Genomic DNA, 23,192 nt, shown 5'->3' on the forward strand with positions numbered 1-23,192 from the left:
TTCCAGAGTCTCAGCTGCTCCTGGTTATAATAGGACAGAAACATAAATATTATAAAACATCTGGAATCTGAACTGGAGAAGAGGATGATGAAGATTTAACTTCATGAAATCTAAAGTCGGATCTCCGCCTGGACTCCCAGGAACCGGGTCAGAACAGAACCTGTGCTGCTGATTGGACCCCGTTATGTTCGGAAGGACCAGGACAAGATGAGCATCAAAACACATAAACTGTGACAAAGAAATCCTTCAAAACTACCAGCAGTTTTCAAAAACACAGTCTGTAAAACCGTGTGACGGCCGGCTGGTGGAAGCTGAAGGATTGTTCATTGTTAAACATGACCTTCAAAATAAGTGATGCTAAACCTGCCATAATGTATGATGTCTTATACGTCCCAAAGTTGTCTGGAAATCTTTTTTCAGTGGGAGCTGCTACAAAAAAAGGAAATACAGTGCAGTTCAAAAAATCTCGGTGCTACATTCATGGCAAGGATGAATGTAGCACCTACGCCTTTCTGGATCCAGGGAGCACTGATACGTTCTGCTCGGAAAGACTTCTTAATGAACTCAACATTCAAGGTCGAAAGGCTCAGATTCATCTCCGTACAATGGGTCATAGTAAAACAATGACAACATCTATCATTAAAGGGCTGGAGATTTCAGAAATAAATGGAAGCCATTTCTATCAGCTTCCCATTGTGTTTACACAAAAAGAAATGCCAGTGTCCACCGATAATATCATCAGTAAGGAGGAGCTGTCAAAATGGTCATACTTAAAGGACATTAATTTTCCTCGTATACATGCCGGTGTAGACCTATTAGTGGGCACAAATGCATCTAAACTAATGGAACCTTGGGAGGTGGTTAATAGTAGGGGTGAAGGGCCCTATGCAATCAGAAGCCTCCTAGGATGGGTTATAAATGCTTCAGCAGAAGGTTACAAGGATCTTGAAAATGGCTACCCTTCAGTTCATGTCAACAGAACTACAGTTGATAAAATTGAAGAGCTTCTGACGAGCCAATACAACTATGACTTTACTGAGAAATCCTTTACAGAACAAGAGGAAATGTCAAGAGAGGAACAAAAATTCCTAGACATAATGGATCGCTCTGCGCAGCTAGAGAATGGACATTACAAACTGAAGCTGCCTTTCAAAAGTGAAGAACTCTTTATGCCAAACAACATTTCTGTTGCTCTGCAGCGTATACTTGGTTTGAAAAGGAAATTCAAAAAGAATAGAAATTTTCATAAAGAGTACACAAACTTCATGACTAATGCCATTAATAGTGGACATGCAGAAAGGGTTCCACAGCATCAGCTGACTACAGCGAAAGGGAAGGTGTGGTATATACCACATCATGGTGTATACCATCCAAAAAAACATAAGCTACGTGTGGTGTTTGATTGTGGAGCAGAGTATAAAGGGGTCTCGCTTAACAGTCAGCTTTTACAGGGCCCTAACCTAACTAGCTCACTGGTGGGGGTTTTAGTGAGGTTTCGGCAGGAATATGTGGCATTAATGGCAGACATAAAATCCATGTTCCACCAGGTTAAGGTGTCTGAGGACCATGTGGACTTCCTACGCTTCATGTGGTGGCCTCAAGGTAATCTAGAACAAGACCTTGAGGAATACCGTATGACTGTCCACTTATTTGGTGCAGTCTCCTCACCAAGCTGTGCTTGCTATGCTCTCAGAAAGACTGCTGAGGATAGTCAGTCCAGCTTCTCAGCAGATGTTGTACTAACAGTCAACAAAAACTTTTACATGGATGACCTCTTAAAAAGTCTGCCATCAGAGGAAAGTGCAGTTACCATGGCCAAAGACCTTATGGCTATTTGCAGCAGAGGAGGGTTTACGCTAACCCAATGGATTAGCAACAGCCGAGAAGTGCTCCAATGTATCCCAGGAGAGCTCATGTCCCAGACTCTTTGTGAGTTAAATCTGGACAGTGATGAGCTACCGGTAGACAGAGCACTAGGTTTACAATGGTGCACAGAGACGGATAGTTTTAAGTTCAAACTGAAAGTCAAAGAAAAGCCTTCCACTAAAAGAGGTATGTTGTCTACCATCAGCTCCATTTATGACCCGCTAGGATTCCTAGCTCCTCTTATACTTCCTGCCAAACGGCTGTTACAAGAGTTATGCAGGATGAAATGGGGTTGGGATGATCCTATACCTCTAACCTTTCAAAACCAGTGGAACCGGTGGCTGACTGACTTGGAAAAATTGGCTGACTTCCAAGTCAGCAGATGCATCAAACCTGAAGGGTTTGGAGAAGTGGTTAATGCTCAGTTACACCACTTCTCTGACGCTAGTGAGAGTGGGTATGGTACAGCTACATATGTCAGAATGCAGAACCACAACAAGAAAGTTCATGTATCATTCTTGTTTGGCAAAGCCAGAGTAGCTCCACTCAAACCTGTGACTATTCCACGTTTAGAGCTCACAGCTGCTGTTATGGCCGTTAGATTGAATAACATGCTTCAGTCAGAGCTTCAGCTGCCATTGGAAAAGGCTTGTTTTTGGAGTGACAGCTTAGCTGTTCTAAAATATATAAAAAATGAAGACAGAAGGTTTCAAACTTTTGTTGCTAACAGAGTAACAATTATTAGGGATAATACAGACCTCGAGCAGTGGAGACACGTGCCTTCATCTTTAAACCCTGCTGATGATGCTTCCCGTGGGTTTAAAGTTGACAGCCTTTTGAAACAAAAATGGATAGAAAGTCCTACCTTTTTGTGGGAACCTGAAGATAAATGGCCCAAGTCTCCAATGGATTTCAGTATGACTACTGATGATCCAGAACTAAAGAAGATTCCCTTGATCAATGCTACAGTCATTAACTCAAATGCAACTTCTGAGTTAATAGCATTTTTCTCAGACTGGCAAAAATTGAAGTCTGCAGTTGCTTGGTTCATCAAGCTAAAGGGAGTTCTGCTGAAACTGAGTAAGAGAAGAAAGGAATTGAAACTGGCCAATTCAATTATGACTGAACCATCATCACTGAAATTGACAAAAGAAATGCAAACTCTCAAAAACTCGCTGGGAAATCAAAGTGTATCTCTAGAAGAGCTCACACAAGCTGAGACAGCCATAATTTCCTTTTGCCAAAAGGAAAGATTCCCTGATGAGTTCGCTGTATTAACATCCCGCAACTCAGAAATGCCCAGAAGCAGCCCAATTTACAAACTGGACCCTGTGCTGCAAGATGGGCTTCTGCGTGTTGGAGGCCGGCTGAGTAAAGCAGCCATCCCTGAGAACATTAAACATCCTCTCATTCTGGCAAAGGACCAGCACATCTCCTACCTTATCCTCCGACATTTTCACTTACAGCTTGGTCATGGAGGTAGAAATCATGTCCTCTCAGTCGTAAGAAGAAAATTTTGGATAACAAATGGAGTTTCAGCTGTGAAAAGGGTCATAGCGACATGTTCTTTCTGCAGACTGTATGGAGGACAAACCGGCCAACAACAAATGGCAGACTTGCCAGAGGAAAGAGTGGTTCCTGATCTACCACCATTCACAAATGTTGGGGTAGATTATTTTGGGCCTATTGATGTGAAAAGAGGACGCAGTGTTGTAAAACGCTATGGAGTATTGTTCACTTGCATGACAAGCAGAGCCGTGCACCTTGAAGTGGCGTACTCTTTAGATACCGACTCATGTATTAATGCACTGCGTCGATTTATCTCTCGAAGAGGACAAGTTTCACACATGAGATCAGATAATGGCACCAATTTCATAGGAGCAGAAAGAGAGCTACGAGAAGCTCTAGCCTCTCTAAATAATGGAAAAATTGAGAAGGCCATGGCACACAAAGGGATTAAATGGAGTTTTAACCCACCATCTGGATCACATTGTGGCGGGGTTTGGGAGCGCCTCATTCGAATGATCAGAAAGGTTTTGCACTCAGTGCTTCGTCAACAAATGTTGGACGATGAAGGATTCCACACTGTGCTTTGTGAAGCAGAGGCAATACTTAATGATCGTCCCATCACAAAGTTATCAGAGGACCCCAATGACCTTGAGGCTTTAACACCCAACCACTTGTTGCTCCTGAAGGGAAAACCAGCTTTTCCGCCAGGACTCTTTGACAAAAAAGATCTTTACGCTAAAAGAAGGTGGAAACAAATCCAATACATTTCAGACCTCTTTTGGAAACGTTGGATCCGAGAATATCTACCGTTATTACAAGAACGACAAAAATGGATAAAGAAAAAAAGGTGCTTCATCCCTGGAGATGTTGTAGTGGTTATGGACTCCACAACACCTCGAGGGTCTTGGATATTAGGAAAAGTTATTAAAACTTTTCCAGATAAAAAGGGTTTGGTGCGAGTGGTTCATCTTCAAACAAAAACAAACATTATTGAAAGACCTGTAACAAAAATTTGTCTGTTATGTGAAGCTACAAACTGTTAAACTGGTAGAATAATGAATGTGTAAACCTGATTTGCCTCTTATGTACATTTAGATATATCTTTATTTGTGGCTCCTTTAATTTAAGATTAGTAATTGCTATGTCTTCTGCCACACGCAATTAGGGGCTGGCGTGTAGGAGCCATTTAACCTTTTCTGTGTTTATCGCCACCAGGGGGCGAATTTCATTTTGAGTTCTGTGTGTCTGATGGGGGATGGGTATTTAAGGTCAATGGTGATTCTGTTCAGGTGTTGTTAGTGGTTAGAGGCAACAGTTTTCCACTGTGTTTGGTTTAGGTTTTTGATGTCGAATTTACGTGTAGCTACATTGAAGTAGCAAACAATGGACATTGTTCTGTTCAATAAATGACCTTTTATGAGTCAAACTAAAGATCGACATGGTAAATCTCTACTGAACGCACGTAAGAACAACGCCTTCAAGCACAACAACCAGTAGCCTAAAATACAGGATTTTAGCCGCTACATTTAGAACTCTTCAAGGAATGGGAACACAAGGATCTGATGGACTGTATCAGTTGGATATTAAAGGATCTACGCCGGTCTGTCATAGTGCATCAAGTGCATCAGTAACAACTAATCTGTGGCATCAGCGCTTAGGTCACACCACCAAACTAAAGAAACTAGAAGCTCTGGTGAATGGAGTGAAATTCTCTGCAGACAAAGAACTTTCTTTCTGTGAAGCCTGTGTGGAAGGAAAACTCACAAGACAGTAAGGCAGTGGGAGAAATCCGGTCCAAAGCTGCAACTGATCCATAGTGATGTCTGTGGACCCATGCAGACTGAATCCATCGGTGGGTCAAAATACTTTGTAACCTTCATTGATGACCTTTCTCGCTGTTGTAAGGTTTACTTCATGAAACAAAAAGTGAAGTCTTAAGCAAATTCAAGGAATTTGAGAGAACATTCTCCAATGAGTGTGGACACAACGTTGCAAGACTGAGATCAGATAATGGTGGGGAGTACATTTCCAGGTATCCACCATGAGATGTCTGTACCTCGTACATCTCAGCAAAATGGAGTCGCAGAGAGAAAAAACAGGACATTGGTTGAAGCAGCTAGAAGCATGTTGTCACATGCTAAGCTACCAAAGATGTACTGGGCTGAAGAAGCAGCAACAGTACATACAAAACAGATTGCCAACATCTGTTCTGAAGCAAGAGACACCCTACCAACGATGGTCTGGTAAAAAACCTGACAGGAACCATGTGAGAGTGTTTGGTTGTGTTGCTTATGCACATGTTCCAGATGCTGAAAGACGAAAACTTGACAAGAAAACTGTAAAGCTCAGGTTTGTGGGATATGCAAACAACGCAAAAGGATATCGTCTGTTTGATGAAGAAAAAAGAAGAATTCTGATTCGAAAGGATGTCATCTTTAATGAGTCGGACTTTGACTGGAAACAGAAGGAGGAAGTTTCCTGTCCAGAGAAAGAGGTGATTACCATCACAGAAGAAAAGGAAACAACTGATGATGACGTCACTGTCGATGAAACTATTAAAAGAGGAAGCCGAATCAGAAAGGCTCCAAAGAGATATGGATATGACGAGTTTGCAGATATGGTGACTGTTGATCATTGTGCTAATGTGTGTTCTGTCATGGAACCAATCACACTGAAAGAAGCATTAAAGAGTCCAAATGCAAAAGAATGGCAAGAAGCGGCTGATTTGGAATAGCAGTCACTGGAAGAAAATGAAACATGGGACCTGGTGGATCTACCAAAGGACAAAGAGGTCATTGGATCAAGATGGGTGTTCAAAGTCAAGCATCAAAGTGATGGAGAAGTGGAGCGATACAAGTGCAGACTTGTTGCCAAAGGCTACTCACAGCTCTATGGTGCCTGTGGTACGTTTTAGCTCAATTCGTACGTTATTGTCCTTTGCCATCCAGAATAACCTACATGTACATCAAATGGATGTTGTCACTGCATTCTTAAATGGACGCCTGGAGGAAGAAATATACATGGAACAACCTGAGGGATCCATCAAACCAGGTCAGGAGCATCTTGTATGCAAACTAAAAAAATCAATCTACGGATTAAAACAGTCTCCTCGTTGTTGGAACAAAGAGTTCACATAATTCATGATGGATCTTGGATTTAAGCAGAGCACCTCGGATCCCTGTGTGTTTGTGAGGTCATCACAGGAGCTGGAGATAATTGCAGTTTATGTAGATGATCTGATGCTGATTACAGAGTCAACTGAAAGCATGGATGAGTTAAAACAGACTCTCCAAGAGCGCTACACAATGAAGGACTTGGGTGAACTGTCCTACATCCTCGGCATCTCAGTTATTCAAGACAAAGCAAAAAACTGCATCTTTCTTCACCAGAAACAAAACATTGAAAACATTCTTCAGAAATATGGGATGGATAAAGCAAATCCTGTTGCAACCCCTGCTGACGTCAGTGTAAAGCTGAAAAAGGATGATGCTGTCAGTAATCCTGTCAATCCAAGTCATATCAGTCCATGGTTGGAAGTCTACTGTATGCGGCGATGACAACAAGACCAGACATAGCACAAGCAGTGAGTGCAGTGTCAAAGTTCAATGCAAATCCAAATACTGCACATCTGACTGCTGTGAAGAGGATTCTTCGATACCTGAAGGGACTGTTAACCTTGCTCCAGAGTCTGACTGTTCAGGGGACAAAGATTTGACTGGTTCTTCTGATGCTGACTGGGCTGGAGATCAAGATGACCGCCGTTCAACAACAGGCAACATATTTCTACTCAGTGGAGGAGCAGTGAGCTGGCTAAGCAAAAAACAAGCAACGGTTGCACTTTCAACAGCAGAAGCGGAGTATGTTGCTCTCAGTCAAGCAGCTCAAGAAGGAACCTGGCTGAGAAGATTACTGAACGATCTGGGTTTGGTCACCAAGCCTCCAGTGATTCTGGAGGACAACCAAGGAGCCATCGCAATAGCAAAGAATCCGGTGGACCATTCAAGAACCAAACACACAGACATTCGTTACCATTACATTCGTGAATGTGTGCAGAAGGTGAAGTCAAGTCAGAAGATTGTCCAACCGATGAGATGAAGGCAGATATCTTGACAGAAGTTTGAGTATTTTAGAAGAAAATTGGACTTTTTCCAATGTAAATCTGTGATAGAATGTCTTGCTTTGTAGTTTTCATTATAAAGTTGACAATATTTTTTTGAGCATAGCAAGACAAAAAGTAAACTATAATAAATTAGTCTTGCAAGTTGAGTTAAAAGTGATTTCAGCACTATCTTGTATCTTAATACCATTGTAAAAAATGAAGTGTTGAAATATGAAGCAGTAATTTGTTCAATGGTTATTAATGGGAGGCTGTTATGCTGCCATCTGCTGTGTCTTCTGAGAACTGCAGTTGAATGGCTCGTTGAAAGCTTGTTGTCTTCGCCTCCGCAGCTCATTGGCTGATCCTGCGGCTCTGGCGGAGGGCCGCGCCGGAAGCAGCAGCTGCGCCGCCGCGGATGGAGTGTCGATCCGCCGCCGTGTCGTCCCTCAGCTGGGCGCTGGTGGTCGGCGGGGCGGCCTTCCTGCTGCGGCAGACGCGCCGCTGCGGACAGTACGGCCGCTACGCGCAGCCGGGCGGCCGCTGCTGGCCCGCCGGCCCGGCCTGGTTCCTGCAGGAGGTTCCGGCCTTCCTGGTTCCGCTGCTGCTGCTGCTGCTGGGTTCTGCAGAACCGGGCTCTGGCACCGGGAGGTCGCTGCTCGTCTGGATCTTCATGCTGCACTACTTCTACAGGTTAGACGGACCGGACCGGACCGGGGCGGGTGGAGGTTCTGGAAAGTTTCGGGGTGTTTTGGGTGATTTAGTGACGCAGTGAGGTCAGGTCCAGAGTTTCGGAACCGAACCTCCTGGCGGGACGGTTCCCTTCAGATCAGCTGATTTATCCACAGGAAGTTAATGAAGGTTATTGATCAGAACCAGAACCGCCGACCCAAAAGAACTTTCAGCAGCAGATCCATCAAGGAGAGAAGCTGATCAGATCTGGTTTTTGATTGGAATTAGGAATGACGTCAAGAATCATGACGTCATTCCTGCGCCTCATCAGAGCCCAGGCTCTGGAGGTTTAACTGGACTGAACAGAACCTAAGATGGTTCTGGTTCTGGCTCTAGTAAGACACTCAGACCTTCCTGCTGGCTACCTCACCTGTCCAACTTGTCTCACCTGAGGCTGAAAGCTGAGCTCATCATGTTCTTCTGACCCGATCCCAGGGAGGAGGCTCTTCAGGTTCTGCTCTAGGTCAAGTGGACCTGGAGCAGAACCTGTTTGATTTGTTGCAGTTCTATAGGCTAGCTTGACCTTTGACCCTTCTCTTCCAACCTGTGGTTGATGTTCTCCATTAAACGGACCCAAAGCGGTTCCACCCTGTTTGGTTCTGTCCGACCCGATGCAGATGAGGGATCCAGCTGTGATGCATTTAAGGAGCCACTGGTCCTGTGGGAATTTACAGAATTTAGAAAGCTGTAAGATTTCTAACAGCTTCAGCGTCTCAGATGGCTTTAGTTTGGGATTATGGATTATGGATTATGGATTATTCTTCCTGTTGATGTTCTGGGTTTCAGACAGCTTTGGTGGAGATGTTCTGAAGGAACTTTGTTCTGGTTCTGCAGGAGCTGCATCTACTCCCTGCTGACCCGCGGACAGCCGGTTCCTCTGAAGATCATCTGCTCCTCCGTCGTCTTCTGCTCTCTGAACGGCTTCCTGCAGGGACACCACCTGCTGCACTGCGCTCACCTGCAGCACACCTGGCTGACCGGCGCTCGCCTCTCTGCAGGTCAGACGCAACGCTCCGCCGCGGCAGGAACCGGTTCTGAAGTCCAAAAGCTGAACAAGCCACCAGAGGACAATGAGAAGCACGCTAGAACATGAATTGATTTGTTTTTGTTTGGAAAGATGAGATGAGGACGTTTGGGTTTGGTTTGTTCGGGGGGTTCTGAAATAGGAAAGTGAGGAATTGGGCCGCGGATCAGGTTGGGTAGAGATGTGGCTCCTGCTGGACTTCATGTCTTGATTCTGTTTTCTCAAGGTGTTCTGGTGTTTGCTGTCGGTCTGACCATCAACATCCACAGTGACCATATCCTGCGTAACCTGAGGAAACCTGGGGAGTACGTCTACAGGATCCCCCGCGGTACGGTACAAAGACTCTGTCGCTCCGCCTTATGCTGACTTCCTGTTGACCGGTCTCCGTCTTCCAGGGGGGATGTTTGAGTTAGTTTCTGGTGCCAACTTCTTTGGGGAGATCACCGAGTGGTGCGGCTTCGCCCTCGCTGCTTGGTCCTTTCCAGCCTTCGCCTTTGCCTTCTTCACCATCTGCTCCATCGGGCCCAGAGCCTACCATCACCACAGGTACCGTTCAGTCCCATAATTTCAGGATCAGACACACTGAACAAAGGTTCTGGTTGGGTTCTGGTTTGGGTTTTAGCTCGGGCTGAATCGCTCCTTGCGTGTCTTCCAGGGACTATAAGCGGAGGTTTGAGGACTACCCCCGCTCCAGGAAAGCCATCATTCCCTTCATTCTGTAGGGATGGAGGCCCGACCCGTGAGAACTGGTACCTTCTGCATGGAGGCTTTTGCAGTTCCTCCTCCTCAGAGAACCGGTACATGCTCCATAAATCCAACCCAGAACCGTCCTGGTGCTCCTCCGTCACTGTGAGGTTCGGATCCTTCACAGAACTGGACCGGTACAGGCTGACGTTCCCTCCATCCAGGACTGGGTATAGGTCAAGGGTCAGGACCCGCACATCCTGGACTCAAACTATCCAGGCTTTTACCATCAGGTGGCGCCACAGAGTCATCTGCTGCTCTGCAGTGAAACTAAATAAGCAGATTTGAAATGTTACAACCTGATATTTTCTTTAAAAATGGCTCTATATTCACATATATGTACTTTTTATTTTCTTATTTCCTCTAAACTTTATGTATTTGTCTTCATGTCGGTACTCCATCAGAATAAACATTAAAGCTGATTCAGACTGTGAGTTTGGACTCAGGTTGTCGGCGGGTTCTGGTTCTGATTCTGGCTCGGTGGATTCCTCACTTACCCTTCCAAACTGAAGTGTTACTATGACTTGTCTGAGTAGCAGCCAGTTTTCTTTAAGCTTTATTAAATATTAATATAAATAGCTGCAGTTCTTTTGAACATGTAACTCAGTTTTCCTCAAAGAACTGAAACGTTTAGTTTGTTGTTCCGTATCGTCCACAGGACTTTACTCTCAACGTTTACATCAAATCTGCTTTTAAAAAATCTGATTTACAGTTAAATACAGATGAAGTTATTATTGTGGGAGATTTTAACATTCATGTTGAAACTGAATGCATCTTATATTGGTGCCTTAGGCTCAGTTGGTTTAGTATCTGCTGTCCTCTTGTGGTTTTTTCATTTCTGGACATTTTAAGATCATGAAAATCATCAAAGGGCCATTCGTGGCAGAAAGCGTCAATAAAACCAGATTGTTAGAATATTAATGAACAGCTGTTTCTGCAATTTGACAAATACTTCTTGAAATGAAATAATATTGAAAATCTTTTCACATTGTTGTAATCTGACAGCTCTGCAGTCTACAGGGCCACAGGCCTCGTCTTGAAACTTTAACCCAGCAGCAAAATGTTCTGCTTTTCTTGTTTAGGGTAAGCAGAACCACGTCTTAAAGGAAAGCTGCAACATTTCTCATAAACTCAGATTTAACAGTAAACAGACCCACATTCAATCAGAACCAGAGGAGCTGCCGGGTCAGAAGAACCTGGGTGCTCCTCAGGTTCTGTCTGGTGTTGGAACATTTCCTGAAGCTAACTCTGCAGAACTGCAACATAGAAAAACATTCATTAAATTATCCTGCTCAAAGTTACGGAGAATATTTAGTCTGATCCAGGATTTTAAACCTTTCCGAGCGAAAATCCGACCTGCGGAACTAAAGCGGATTACTTCTTCTTCTTTAGATTTTAACGGCAGCTTGCATCAATTATTGTTGCACTACTGCCATCTGTTGGATCCTAATATCTATACCTCAAATTGTCCTAATGAGCCCAGTATTTTGTTAAAAACGAAAAATCTTCTCTTTCCCCTCATTGCTATTTAACTGATCAACCACATTCTCAAATTTCAATTCTCTATAAAAACCTAATTCTGTTTTTAATAATCTTCTTTGATTCACATGTTTCCTACAAATAATAAAAACATGTTCCATCGTTTCTACAGCATCACACCAACTACATAATAGAATAGAATAGAATAGAATAGAATAGAATAGAATAGAGTTACTTTATTCATCCCAGCAGGGAAATTATTTCGCAGTTACAGCATATAGACAAGACACACAACAACCACCACTGAGTAGCAATGTAGACAAGATAAAATAAAAATAAAATATGACATGCTGTCAATATAAAAAGCAGCTTAGAGCAGTCGTTGCAAGGATTCAAAAAATGCAGATATGTATATGTAAATATATGTACAGCAAGTGTGCCACAGTGCAGTTGTGCAAAATTGGACTGATTAGTGCAGAACAATGATTTAGCTTTTATTGTACAGTGAGATGGCCTGTGGCAGGAAGGATTTCCTGTATCTGTCCCTACGACAGCGGAGCTGGAGCAGTCTATGTGAGAAGGTGCTCCGCTGTCTGTCCACTATGTGGTGGAGAGGGTGCTGTTTATTGTCCATAATAGACCATATAACCATATAAATAGACCATATAAACCAGTAAGATGTTAAAAGAGTTCCATTTAAAAAACTGACCGGCCAAAGCAGATTAGTTTTTCCTTCAGCCTGAAATCAAGTACTTGTTATGCTCTTACTTTGAAAGAAAACCGGAAATACCGTTGCTTTTATTTTGGAAGGAACGCTTCTAACGTAACGTCAAAGTAGAATCAGCGTACGCCGGATTTACTGCGCACACTTCCACAACAAACATGGCGGACGGTGAGTTCATTGTTGAGCTTTGTTGGTTCTTATCGATGGGTTCTGGGGAGGTTCGGTGGTTCCGGTTTCATCTGGCGCGTTATCGCTCAGGTCTCCCGCCGTTGGCCGCTTCCTGTCTTCGGTCCGGTTTATTTACCGGAAAAGCTAAGATGCTAAGCTAACAGCCCGCCGCGTACTGTCCCACGTCGCCCGGTTCGATCTGGGTCCGGGCCAGGTCTGGATCCAGGCTAGCTGTGCAGGTTAAGAGCGGCCAGAACCAGAACCGAACCGCTGCTCTCAGATTTATTTCCAACCAAACTTTAAATAGCCGGCTTTGTCCCTGCTGTGTTGCTGGAGACACAAACAGAACCAGAACCGGTTCCGGTGGTTCTGTCGGTGAGTCCGGGAAGTTCCGAATCAACCCCGAGGGTTCAGGTGGAGGTTTTGGTTCTGAGTCCAGTCTCCTTCCGGATCAAGAGGCTGCTCGTCTTTGGAGGTTACCATGGTAACCGCCACTGGAGACGTCACCAGGGTCCTCTGACGTTGAGTCTCAGGTTCCCATGAAGCTGATCCTAAACCCAGTCGGTCCAGTTAGCGTTTTGGTTCTGGAGTCAGAGGACCAATCCGAGTGAAGAGCTGCAGCATGCTAGTCACGTGATCAATGCACTGCGTGTTTCCAGTCTGAGGAGAACGTTCTCCCATGTTTCCCATGATCAGGAGCTGTACCTGTTCCTAAGCTAACTGCTGCTCTGCCTTTCAGATCACACAGACCCAGACCAGTCCATGGAGGGACACACACCTGTGAGTCACACACACACACACACTTGGTTTCCATGGCAACAGCTGTCTGAACCTGAATCCTCCTGCAGGTCTCTGAAAACCCTCACGCGGAGTTCGGCCTGACCGAGAACCTGCAGGTAACTCCGTCTCCCAGCATGCTTTGCTTCACTCACCACTGTACAGGTTCTGTTCCGTTCCGAGGTTCTGCTGCTGCTGGATCCAAAGCCTGATCAGAACCTCGGGATGGGACAGAGCCACCGACCCGAAGGCGGGTCGGTCCCAGAACCGATGTCTGAGTAACGGGTCGGGTCGTTGGTTCCCAGCGGACGGTGGAGAACGAGAAGGCGAGCGCGGAGAAGCTGTCCAAGCAGAAGGTGGACCTGCAGGCGCTGCCCACCCGGGCCTACCTGGACCAGACCGTGGTTCCCATCCTGTTGCAGGGCCTGTCCGTCCTGGCCAAGGAGAGGTGGGTTCTGCTGCGGTATGGGTCAGCACCGGCTGCCAGTCGCTGGTTCTGACGTTGTGGATGTTTCTCTCCAGGCCTCCCAACCCTATCGAATATCTGGCGGCGTTCCTCCTGAAGAACAAATCCCAGTTCGAGGAGCGGAGCTAAGTCTGTTTTAGAATAAAGAATAAACGTGTTAAAAATGGAAACGCCTCGTTTATTCAGGACACACCGGTTCTGTTCTGGAGACTGGACCCGACGAGCCGCAGCGTCTTGTGAAGCTCAGGATGACTCAGAGGACAGCTGACCTCTGACCTTTAGCTGGAGGGAGGAAGGGTCAGGACCCGAGGAGCAGGAAGTCACTGAGAAGTTAAAAGATTTGAGTCCGTTCCAGAAAACTCCATTTAATTTGTTTATGTGAAACATTTACAGAATAACAAGTTAAAAACAGAACAACCTGCAGACGTACGGAGGTCCATACAGGCCAATATTATACAAACACGTACAAGGGATCATATTCACCACTATTAATTTTCTAGGAGCCAGACAAATACTATAAAATATTATTTTCTGCTTTTATTTTGGCATTTCACTTCCTGTTAAAACTAATACCTTAAATAGTTTAATTGTGTAGTAAAATATCTCATTAAGGAAAAAAAAAATGTAAAAATGTTTGTGAGTCTTATGGGAAACTACAACTCCCACAATGCTTTTCAACAGGAAGTGTCCAAAGAACCAGACTTCTTGAACTGAGGATTGTGGGTAATATAGTGGATGTAGTAGTAACAAACTGGTGGCTCCGCCCACTTTGCAGCTTCTCCATCTCCACGCCTTTATTGGAGCGTCTGGGGGTCACCAGGTCGATGATGCAGAGGCCAGGTCTCAGCCAATCGCAGAGTGACAAACTACATAGATCAAACACCCGAGCAGACCACCAGGTAAGGTCACAGAGTGTATGACGTCACTTCCTGTTGCTCAGAGCTGCACACAAAGTGGCCTTTAAGTGTCATCAGATGACGGTCTGGCAGGCTGACGAGGAAGTGGGTGGGGCTTGGTCTCAGATGTAGAACTGGTGATTGGCCAGATTGTCCATGAAGGGCTGAACCAGGAAGTCAGTGGAGAAGTAGAAGATGAGACCGAAGGCGATGGAGATGGGCAGCGCGGGCAGCGCCTTCCTGAAGATGGCCAGGAGCAGCAGGGTGAGGCACAGACCCTGGAGGGAGGGGCAGAGGGGTTGGGGCATAAGATGGGGGCAAAGGAGGTGGATAATGAGTCACATGACCGGCTCAAAGTTCTCACACTCCAACCCATTTTCTCTCTTCAGCTCATTCTCTCCTAGTCATGCCACTAGAGGAGACATGATGCTGCCATTACCTCTACCTCTCTGACAGGAAGTTCTGCTGGATCAGAGCCTCGCCTCAGAAAACACAGGAAGAAGACCAAATCCTCAGATTCAACATGGCCGACTTAGATAACCTCCTACCACCTTGAGATGACTAAGGAACTTACCTTGCATCTGAAACTGTCTTGGCACCCTGACTGACCCCAGATATGATTGATGGAAAGTTTAGTGGAAGGAAAGCAACATGGCTGAACGTACGATGAGGATGGCCACGAAGCAGGCCAGGGTGGTGTTCCAGTCTCCACCGGTCGCTGCAGCCTTTCCCACCAGGACACTGTAGAAGATGAAGTCTCCGAGGCCAAGCTTCACCCCGCCTGCACACACACCATCATCGTCGTCATGGTAACCAGACACCTGCTAAGCTCCGGTCTGCAGCTCCTCCACTTACGTTCCTCCTCCAGCTCCTCTTCTGTGACCGGCCTCAGACGTGGGCTTTGAGGCTCCGCCCTCCCGCCATTTAGCTCTGCCTCCTCATCGGAACCTGTTGCCATAGAGACAGTATTTAGACTGCAGGCTTGGACGCCAGAGCAGGCGTTGCCACTAGCGATGTCTGACCTGTTCCAGAGCGCTGGCCATCGGCCGGGTTCGCCATCGTCACCGTCCACATCATGGCAGCTGCAGAGAGACGGAGACGTTATCACCAATCAGAGCACTCCAACCAGACATCCAGAGCAGACTCTGACCAGCCCCCAACTACACAAGAACGAGACCTGGACCAGCCCCCAACTAGACAAGAACAAGACACGGACCAGCCCCCAACTAGACGAGAACGAGACCTGGACCAGCCCCCAACTAGACGAGAACGAGACCTGGACCAGCCCCCAACTACACAAGAACGAGACCCGGACCAGCCCCCAACTACACAAGAACGAGACCTGGACCAGCCCCCAACTACACAAGAACAAGACACGGACCAGCCCCCAACTAGACGAGAACGAGACCCGGACCAGCCCCCAACTACACAAGAACGAGATCCGGACCAGCCCCCAACTAGACAAGAACGGGACACGGACCAGCCCCCAACTAGACAAGAATGAGACACGGACCAGCCCCCAACTAGACAAGAATGAGACACGGACCAGCCCCCAACTAGACAAGAACAAGACACGGACCAGCCCCCAACTAGACAAGAATGAGACACGGACCAGCCCCCAACTAGACAAGAACAAGACACGGACCAGCCCCCAACTAGACAAGAACAAGACACGGACCAGCCCCCAACTACACAAGAATGAAATGCAGAGAAGCCCCCAACTAGACAAGAACGGGACACGGACCAGCCCCCAACTAGACAAGAATGAGACACGGACCAGCCCCCAACTAGACAAGAACGAGACCCGGACCAGCCCCCAACTACACAAGAACGAGACCCGGACCAGCCCCCAACTACACAAGAACGAGACCCGGACCAGCCCCCAACTAGACAAGAATGAGATGCAGAGAAGCCCCCAACTACACAAGAACGAGACCCGGACCAGCCCCCAACTAGAACCGAACTGTAATTAGACCTAACCAGACTCAGACTAGTTGAGACTCTGGACTTACAGGAGTAGATGAGGGCGGGGAAGATGGGTTCGTTGCGCTCCTGAGCCGTTTCCACCAGCATCCGCAGCGGTCCCTTTGGACTGAGGACAGCCACCAGGTCTGCAGGGGAGCAAGGCATGATTGGAGAACAGTTAGAGGCACCAAGACTGTGAGGCAGGAGGTGACCGCGTTCCAGGACTCACCATAGACAGAGATGGCGCCTAGGATGACCCAGGTGGACCACTCGGGGAGATACTTGATGAAGACAAGGGCCATGAGCGCGCTGATGAGGATAAGGTAGGCCTGCTGCAGCTGCAGCGGCCCCTTCCAGTGGATGCACAGCATGCCCACGGCGCCGAAGTTCCAGATCACCATGGCAACCGTTGGATAGTCCACCGCCACGTTGTAGGTCCGAAACACCTCGCTGATGGCACAGAAAGGACGAGCCTAGCGATGGACCAGAGCCAGAACCGGGCCGGCTGGGTCCTTCAGAACGGAAACTCACCCCAGGTACATGAAGCTGAACCAGAAGAGCAGCATGAGGGAGGACAGGATGAGCCAGCCGTGGATGAACTGAGGCAGAGAAAAACCAGAACTTCAAGCTGAAACGGATCCAGAACATTCACCGGGTTGGACCGGCTTCTAGTGCAGAACCAAGGCAGCGATTCTCTGCCCCGATCCGGTTACATCAATGTGGATCACAAGCAGAACCGGCTGGAAAATCTGCTGGAGAAACATCGTTTCCCTGCGAAAACCTGCTGGCAGTGCCGGTGGCAGCGGCGCTAGGGGGCGCCAGATCCACCCATCGTGGTTTTTTGTTACAAAATGTTACGAGTTGACAGGAAATGGAAAAATATAACTTGATGATTCTGAGTTATTAGAAGATTTACTGATAATCACACAAAATCTAAAGAAAATCCGCCACAAAAATATAATTAAATGTGTTTATGACGCTGATCATGATGAGTCGGGTCAGGGCGATCTGCTCCGGTCCGGTCCGGTCCGGTCCCAGTCCTACCTTGTAGCAGCGGTACTTGTACAGCACCACCAGGAGGACGGTCATGACCACGATGACGCTGATCATGATGGCGGTGTTGAGGACGGAGTGCAGCAGCCGGCGGCCCACATCGGGCGTGTCCTCGCTGAATGGCGTGTAGATCCTGCAGAGAGACTGGGTGAGACCAGAACCAGAACCGGGACCAGAACCTGGCGGACCTACAGCTGCTGGGTGGTCTTCTCTGAGTAGAAGCTGACGGACTTGATGGTGGCGACCACCACCGCCATGCACAGCGTGACGGGGACGAACAGCATGATGACGTGCTTGGCGCCGTACTTCAGAGGCTCCTCCTCCTCGTCCTCAGGCTCCGCCCCCGGGTCCGGACCGGCCCGCCCGCCGCTCCGCCCGGCCTGCGAGGGGAGCAGAACCCGTCAGGACCGACACCGTCCTCAAACACGGTCAGCAGAACCGGGCTGGTACCGTTTTACTGTCGGAGTCCTCGGTGGGGCTGAGCTCCGGGTCAGGTCGGTAGGACGGAACCGCAGGGTTCTGGGCGGGAACCAGGGCGGTCCGCTCGTTGTAGAGCTCCTCATCACTGTCTGACACGCTCATCACTGCAAACAGAACCAAACAGAACCAGCTAAACCCAACAAAACCAAGCAGAACCCAACAGAACCTGCTCTCCGTCCTGAAACTACAGGTACCGTTATCTGTAGAAGAACCTAAAGAATTAAGCAGAACCCAAAACCTGGACTCTGTACACAAACAGAACCATGTAACATCTTCTCCAACAGAACCGAACCTTTACTGTCTGTACTACCAGAACCACACAGAACCTGTGCCGACTGCTACAGCAGAATCCAGAGAACCGATAGGAACAAATCTGTGCTGTATAGTGCAACAGAACCGGAACTCTACTGTCTAATCGAACAGAACCGAACCGAACTGGTACTGTCTGCCTCAACAGAAGAGAACAAACTGACTCTGTTGGCCCAAACGGACTTTTTCCTGACCCAACCGAACTCGGATAATTCCGACCGACACTCGGGTCGTTTCTTGTCAGAGTAAGTTCAGAAAAACGAACCTGTGCAGAACCGAACTGGACCTGAACCGAAATGAAGTCTGAGAAACAAACCCGGAAACACCGCGGTCAGCTGATCCGAGCGACGCACGTGATACGTTCACTGACGTCACACCCGCCGTGATAAGAACCGAGAGCAGAAAGCCAGAGGAACGTTCCGGGTGTTGGGTCTGAAGAAATGTCATTTTAACACGTTTGGCTTGAATATTTTATTTCTGAAAATAGAAATTGGAAGCGGAGTTGGTTGCTTCCAAAGAAATGCTTAAATAATAAAGTAACAGAAATTTCCTACAAAATTATTCACAATGGTAAAAAGATATTTGGGAAAAGTTCGTTCACCTGCCTTGGTGTTTTTTAGGGATGCGTTTTTATTCCATCGAAAGAATTTTAATATTACTTTAACAGATAAGGATGGAGAAATGTCAACTAGTTAAAACAGGATTTTTTAAAAAGTTTTTTTTATTATTTTTGGTAAATATCATATTCACACCTCCAAATATTTACAACAAACGCCTAATTTCTAGATTTGATTATCTTCTATTATTAATTCCTAAAATTAAGCTGAAATGCTGAAGTCATTCAAATTTAGTGGCTTTATAACTGCAGCGCCGGAAAACTGCGTTCTGGAAAACCCTTGGAGTTTTATTGTGTTTCCTACGGATCCCTCTAGGGGACATGGGGATTTTTTTTTAATTTTGCGTTCCCTCGCAATACTGTACTGGTCAGTTATGCAGCATAATTGAATCCTGTAGCCTTTCTTACGGTGGGCGCCGTATTTTCTGCTTTAATATAAAGTTATGTGAGGTTTTTCCATGAATGTTAGAATCTTTTTGTGAAATATCTGAAGTTTTATATCTTTCTTTAGGATAGAAAGGCGCCACAAACCTACGATATAAACAGAAACCTTCCGTAAGTAGGAGATAAATAAAAATACATTATAATTTGGACTATTTCTGAGTTATTATCGCGGGTAATAAGTCATCTGACAGTTTTGATTGTGTCTCTGTTGTGTTCTAGTCTGAATGGTTTAAAGAGCTGCTTTCAGTTCCATCTCAGCCTTAACAGACATAAACATGCAGGAAAAAATAAATCGATTTTCAATCAGTGTTTTGCACCAAACAGTTAATAATAATAAACAAGTTTTCACTGAGGCTCTGTAAGAGCCATATGAATGAAATAAGTAATTATTGATATGACAGGAGCAGCGGCTTTGACACTTAGGTGTGTCGACGTGGGAGTGACGTCACCAGGTGTGAATGGAAGGATACTGACCTGCTGGCTTTGTGTGTCTGAGGAAGCGGTGAGCGGGGCGGTCAGTCCTTGCAAAGTTTGGAGCCTGATCATCAAAATGGAATAAATCGATAATTGTGACAGAATAAAGAAAAGGTTTGGAGTTGATTGATAAACGGACAGATGAGATTCCCAGAGTTAACCCAGTGCGGCCCTTTACCATCATTAGTTTGTCATGTTTTTAATAATAAAAACTTGTTAATAGTAAAAACTGTTTGGTGCAAAACACTGATTGAAAATCGATTTATTTTTTCCTGCATGTTTATGTCTGTTAAGGCTGAGATGGAGCGGCACTGAAAGCAGCTCTTTAAACCATTCAGACTAGAACAACAGAGACACAATCAAAACTGTCAGATGATTTATTACCCGCGATAATAACTCAGAAATAGTCCAAATTATAATGTATTTTTATTTCTTTCCTACTTACGGAAGGTTTCTGTTTATATCGTAGGTTTGTGGCGCCTTTCTATCCTAAAGAAAGATATAAAACTTCAGATATTTCACAAAAAGATTCTAACATTCATGGAAAAACCTCACATAACTTTATATTAAAGCAGAAAATACGGCGCCCACCGTAAGAAAGGCTACAGGATTCAATTATGCTGCATAACTGACCAGTACAGTATTGCGAGGTAATGCAAAAGTATTACGAGGGAACGCAAAAGAAAAAAAATTCCCCATGTCCCCTAGAGGGATCCGTAGTTTCTAATTACTGTGTTGTTCTTTGTAAGAAATAAAAAAACTCTGTAAGGCGTTCCATGTCTTACTTCCGCTTCCGGTGGCGTCCGTCTGTCTCGATCTGATACCGTTCATCTTCAGAAAACTTTCTAAAATATGACTGGAAAATTAATAAACTTCAAATCAAACGGGTCCCGCAGGGGGCGTGTCCCCGTCCCTCCGCTGGGGGCGTGTCCCCGTCCCTCCGCAGGGGGCGTGTCCCCGTCCCTCCGCTGGGGGCGTGTCCCCGTCCCTCCGCTGGGGGCGTGTCCCCGTCCCTACGCTGGGGGCGTGTCCCCGTCCCTCCGCTGGGGGCGTGTCCCCGTCCCTCCGCTGGGGGCGTGTCCCCGTCCGTCCAGAAAAAGTTTGCTGGTGTCTATCTCCAGAGGTCAAGACATTCTTGTTGGATTGTTTATTTATTGCTTGTGTTTAGTTGCTTTTTTTTTTTTTTTTTTTTTTTTTTACCCCTCCAGGGGGTATTTTTTGTGGCTCTAGTGCCCCTTATATGACAGTAGGCTGACAGGAAACGGGGAAGACATGAGGCAAATGCCGCCGGGTCCGGGAGTCGAACCCGCGACGGCCGCGTTGAGGACTCAAGGCCTCCAAATACGGGTCGTGCTAACCGCTACGCCACCACGGCACGCTCATTTAGTTGCTTTTTCGTTTGATTCATTTTCCAGTTGCCCTGTTTGTGTGCTCTCCCTCGCCCCCTGCACCATCCTCTCTCTCTCTGTTTCCGGTTTTATCCTGTTTTTCTTCCTGGTTCCTTTGTGTTTCTGCTCTTTTTGTCCTCATGGCAATCGTAAGTTCTTGTTTCTCTTTCAGGTTTCAGTAGATTACCATCCAACCACTCCATCATGGCGGCCGGACTCATCAGTACGAAGACGCCATCTTAGTAGGAGAACACCACCTGGAGGCAAGATGGCAGACGGCCAAAGGAAGTAAGCTCCACTTGACTTATGAGATCTTTTGGGACTACCAAAATAAAAGCATTGATATTTTACACAGCATACAGGCAATTTGAACTTTATAGCAAAAATTAGCATTCTAGCTAATTGTTGACATAACTATGCTTAGCATACTGAGGTAAGTGATGATCTACATGGCACCATGTAGACCATCATGTCGGTTAGTTTTAGCTCATGCATTGGTGTTTGCATACCAGATGGAGTACGTAGCATGTATCTCCAGATGCTACTGATAGCATTTTAGCCAATATTGACTTAAACACCAAGGTTTGAATACCGAATGGAGTAAGTTAATTTTAGTGAACATGCTAATGATAGCAGTTGAGCAAGCCTTAGCATGTTAGCTACTTTTATGACATGACGGTAAAATCCCTCATGCTAACGATAGCATTTTAGCTAATTCTGATAATAAAGCTAAAAGTAACCTATTAAATGGAGTAAATCAATGTTGGTCACCATGCTAGTGATGGCAGTATGCTCTTCATAGCATTTCAGCTGTCCTTAGCATTTTAGCTAATTTCATCTGGTTCACTGTTTGCATGCTCGGTGGCAGTCAGCATGCTTCTGACAGCAGTTTAGTTAGCTTTAGCGTGTTGCTAATTCTGGACATTTTATGACATGCGACAAACAGACACAAACTTTATTGCTTTGAAGCTGTTTACAACAATCTGTCTGCAATAATGAATATCCTGCTTCTCTGTTTATCGTTCATCCGTAGCTCAGTTTAATTCATTTCCCTTTTTAATCAATAAAGTATTTTTGAATTTGAATTGAATGCAGACCTCATAGTGATCCTGTGGATATTTAGTAATGATTTCTTATCAGCCACGGCTTTCAACACATTTATTATTTACATTTATTTTCTTATGAGTTTTCCATGAATCAAAACGGGCTCACCCTAAATGTTTGAACTCTGGTAGCATTTTTAACAGCATTTGTTTTTCTATTTTTATGTTTCTTTGTTCGTCTGACCATTTTGTAAAACTATTTATGGGGTTTCTTGGTGTTTTCGCTGTGGATCAATCCGTCCGTCTCTCAGCTGCTCCGTTCTTTTCGCTTTCTTCCTCTGCGTTGATCCCCATGGCTTCCTCCATTATTCTCTGCTGCATTCTACCTTATTGCTGGCCCAAGGCATAATCAAACTAAGTGGCGGCATATGGAAAAAAATCTGTTCCCCATAAGTGGAACTGATTTATTATTATTTTTGGGGGGTTAATGATTTCTATGTGATTATTTTAACAAAAACACATAAATTTATTATAAAGCTGTGATTTTTCTTTTACAATATATATTTGATAATGTATGTAGAAATCTTTCTTACATGGACAAAAAGATTAAAAAAAATAAGTTGCTCTTGGGGGCCCCCTGGTGACCGCGGTGGAATGTGCAGTAGCCTCCAAACCTCCAAATCACTGCTGGAAGATGATTTGGTAAAACAATGTCGCCAAAAAGGTCTAAATCCTTCAGGGAGAGAGAAAAGAATAAGGAAGAAAAGAGAAACAGTAAAGATGTGTCTTGTACGGAGCCCCTAAGGGGACATGGAGAGAAAAAAAAAGGAAAGAAATCCCGACTTATTATCTCGAGATCCCGACATCAGTACATAACGACCTAATCACAGTGATGGAGGACACCCACTCATGGGGTAGATATATAGATTTTTATTTCGA

The 23,192-nt window shown here is 45.7% G+C and overlaps 4 protein-coding genes across 4 annotated transcripts; 3 read left to right on the top strand and 1 right to left on the bottom strand.

Annotated features, from left to right (window-relative positions):
• Positions 1-6,812: 6,812 nt before the first annotated feature.
• On the top strand, positions 6,813-7,710 carry LOC116720127 (secreted RxLR effector protein 161-like). Its single transcript, XM_032563228.1, is given in 3 exon segments — positions 6,813-6,889; positions 6,936-7,034; positions 7,037-7,710. Coding segments are annotated over 3 exon segments (564 nt in total). The 5' UTR covers positions 6,813-6,858; the 3' UTR covers positions 7,471-7,710.
• A 71-nt stretch (positions 7,711-7,781) lies between these two features.
• On the top strand, positions 7,782-10,405 carry LOC116720123 (3-oxo-5-alpha-steroid 4-dehydrogenase 2-like). Its single transcript, XM_032563222.1, has 5 exons — positions 7,782-8,164; positions 9,038-9,201; positions 9,454-9,555; positions 9,623-9,773; positions 9,883-10,405. The coding sequence occupies exons 1-5, from the start codon at positions 7,890-7,892 to the stop codon at positions 9,947-9,949; spliced, it is 759 nt and encodes a 252-aa protein (XP_032419113.1). The 5' UTR covers positions 7,782-7,889; the 3' UTR covers positions 9,950-10,405.
• A 1,818-nt stretch (positions 10,406-12,223) lies between these two features.
• Positions 12,224-13,755, top strand: dpy30 (dpy-30 histone methyltransferase complex regulatory subunit). Its single transcript, XM_032563239.1, has 5 exons — positions 12,224-12,342; positions 13,082-13,122; positions 13,191-13,238; positions 13,425-13,567; positions 13,642-13,755. The coding sequence occupies exons 1-5, from the start codon at positions 12,333-12,335 to the stop codon at positions 13,712-13,714; spliced, it is 315 nt and encodes a 104-aa protein (XP_032419130.1). The 5' UTR covers positions 12,224-12,332; the 3' UTR covers positions 13,715-13,755.
• Positions 13,756-13,929: 174 nt separating this feature from the next.
• On the bottom strand, positions 13,930-18,677 carry psen2 (presenilin 2). Its single transcript, XM_032563208.1, has 11 exons — positions 18,554-18,677; positions 17,950-18,083; positions 17,692-17,879; positions 17,491-17,632; positions 16,978-17,045; positions 16,676-16,896; positions 16,494-16,592; positions 15,504-15,563; positions 15,337-15,429; positions 15,147-15,262; positions 13,930-14,759 (listed from the first exon to the last, which is right to left on the bottom strand). Exons 2-11 carry the CDS (start codon positions 18,079-18,081, stop codon positions 14,604-14,606), a joined length of 1,275 nt encoding a protein of 424 aa, XP_032419099.1. The 5' UTR covers positions 18,082-18,083; positions 18,554-18,677; the 3' UTR covers positions 13,930-14,603.
• Positions 18,678-23,192: the final 4,515 nt, after the last annotated feature.

This window comes from Xiphophorus hellerii, chromosome 5 (genome assembly GCF_003331165.1).
Source record: "Xiphophorus hellerii strain 12219 chromosome 5, Xiphophorus_hellerii-4.1, whole genome shotgun sequence".
Classification (NCBI taxonomy): domain Eukaryota; kingdom Metazoa; phylum Chordata; class Actinopteri; order Cyprinodontiformes; family Poeciliidae; genus Xiphophorus; species Xiphophorus hellerii.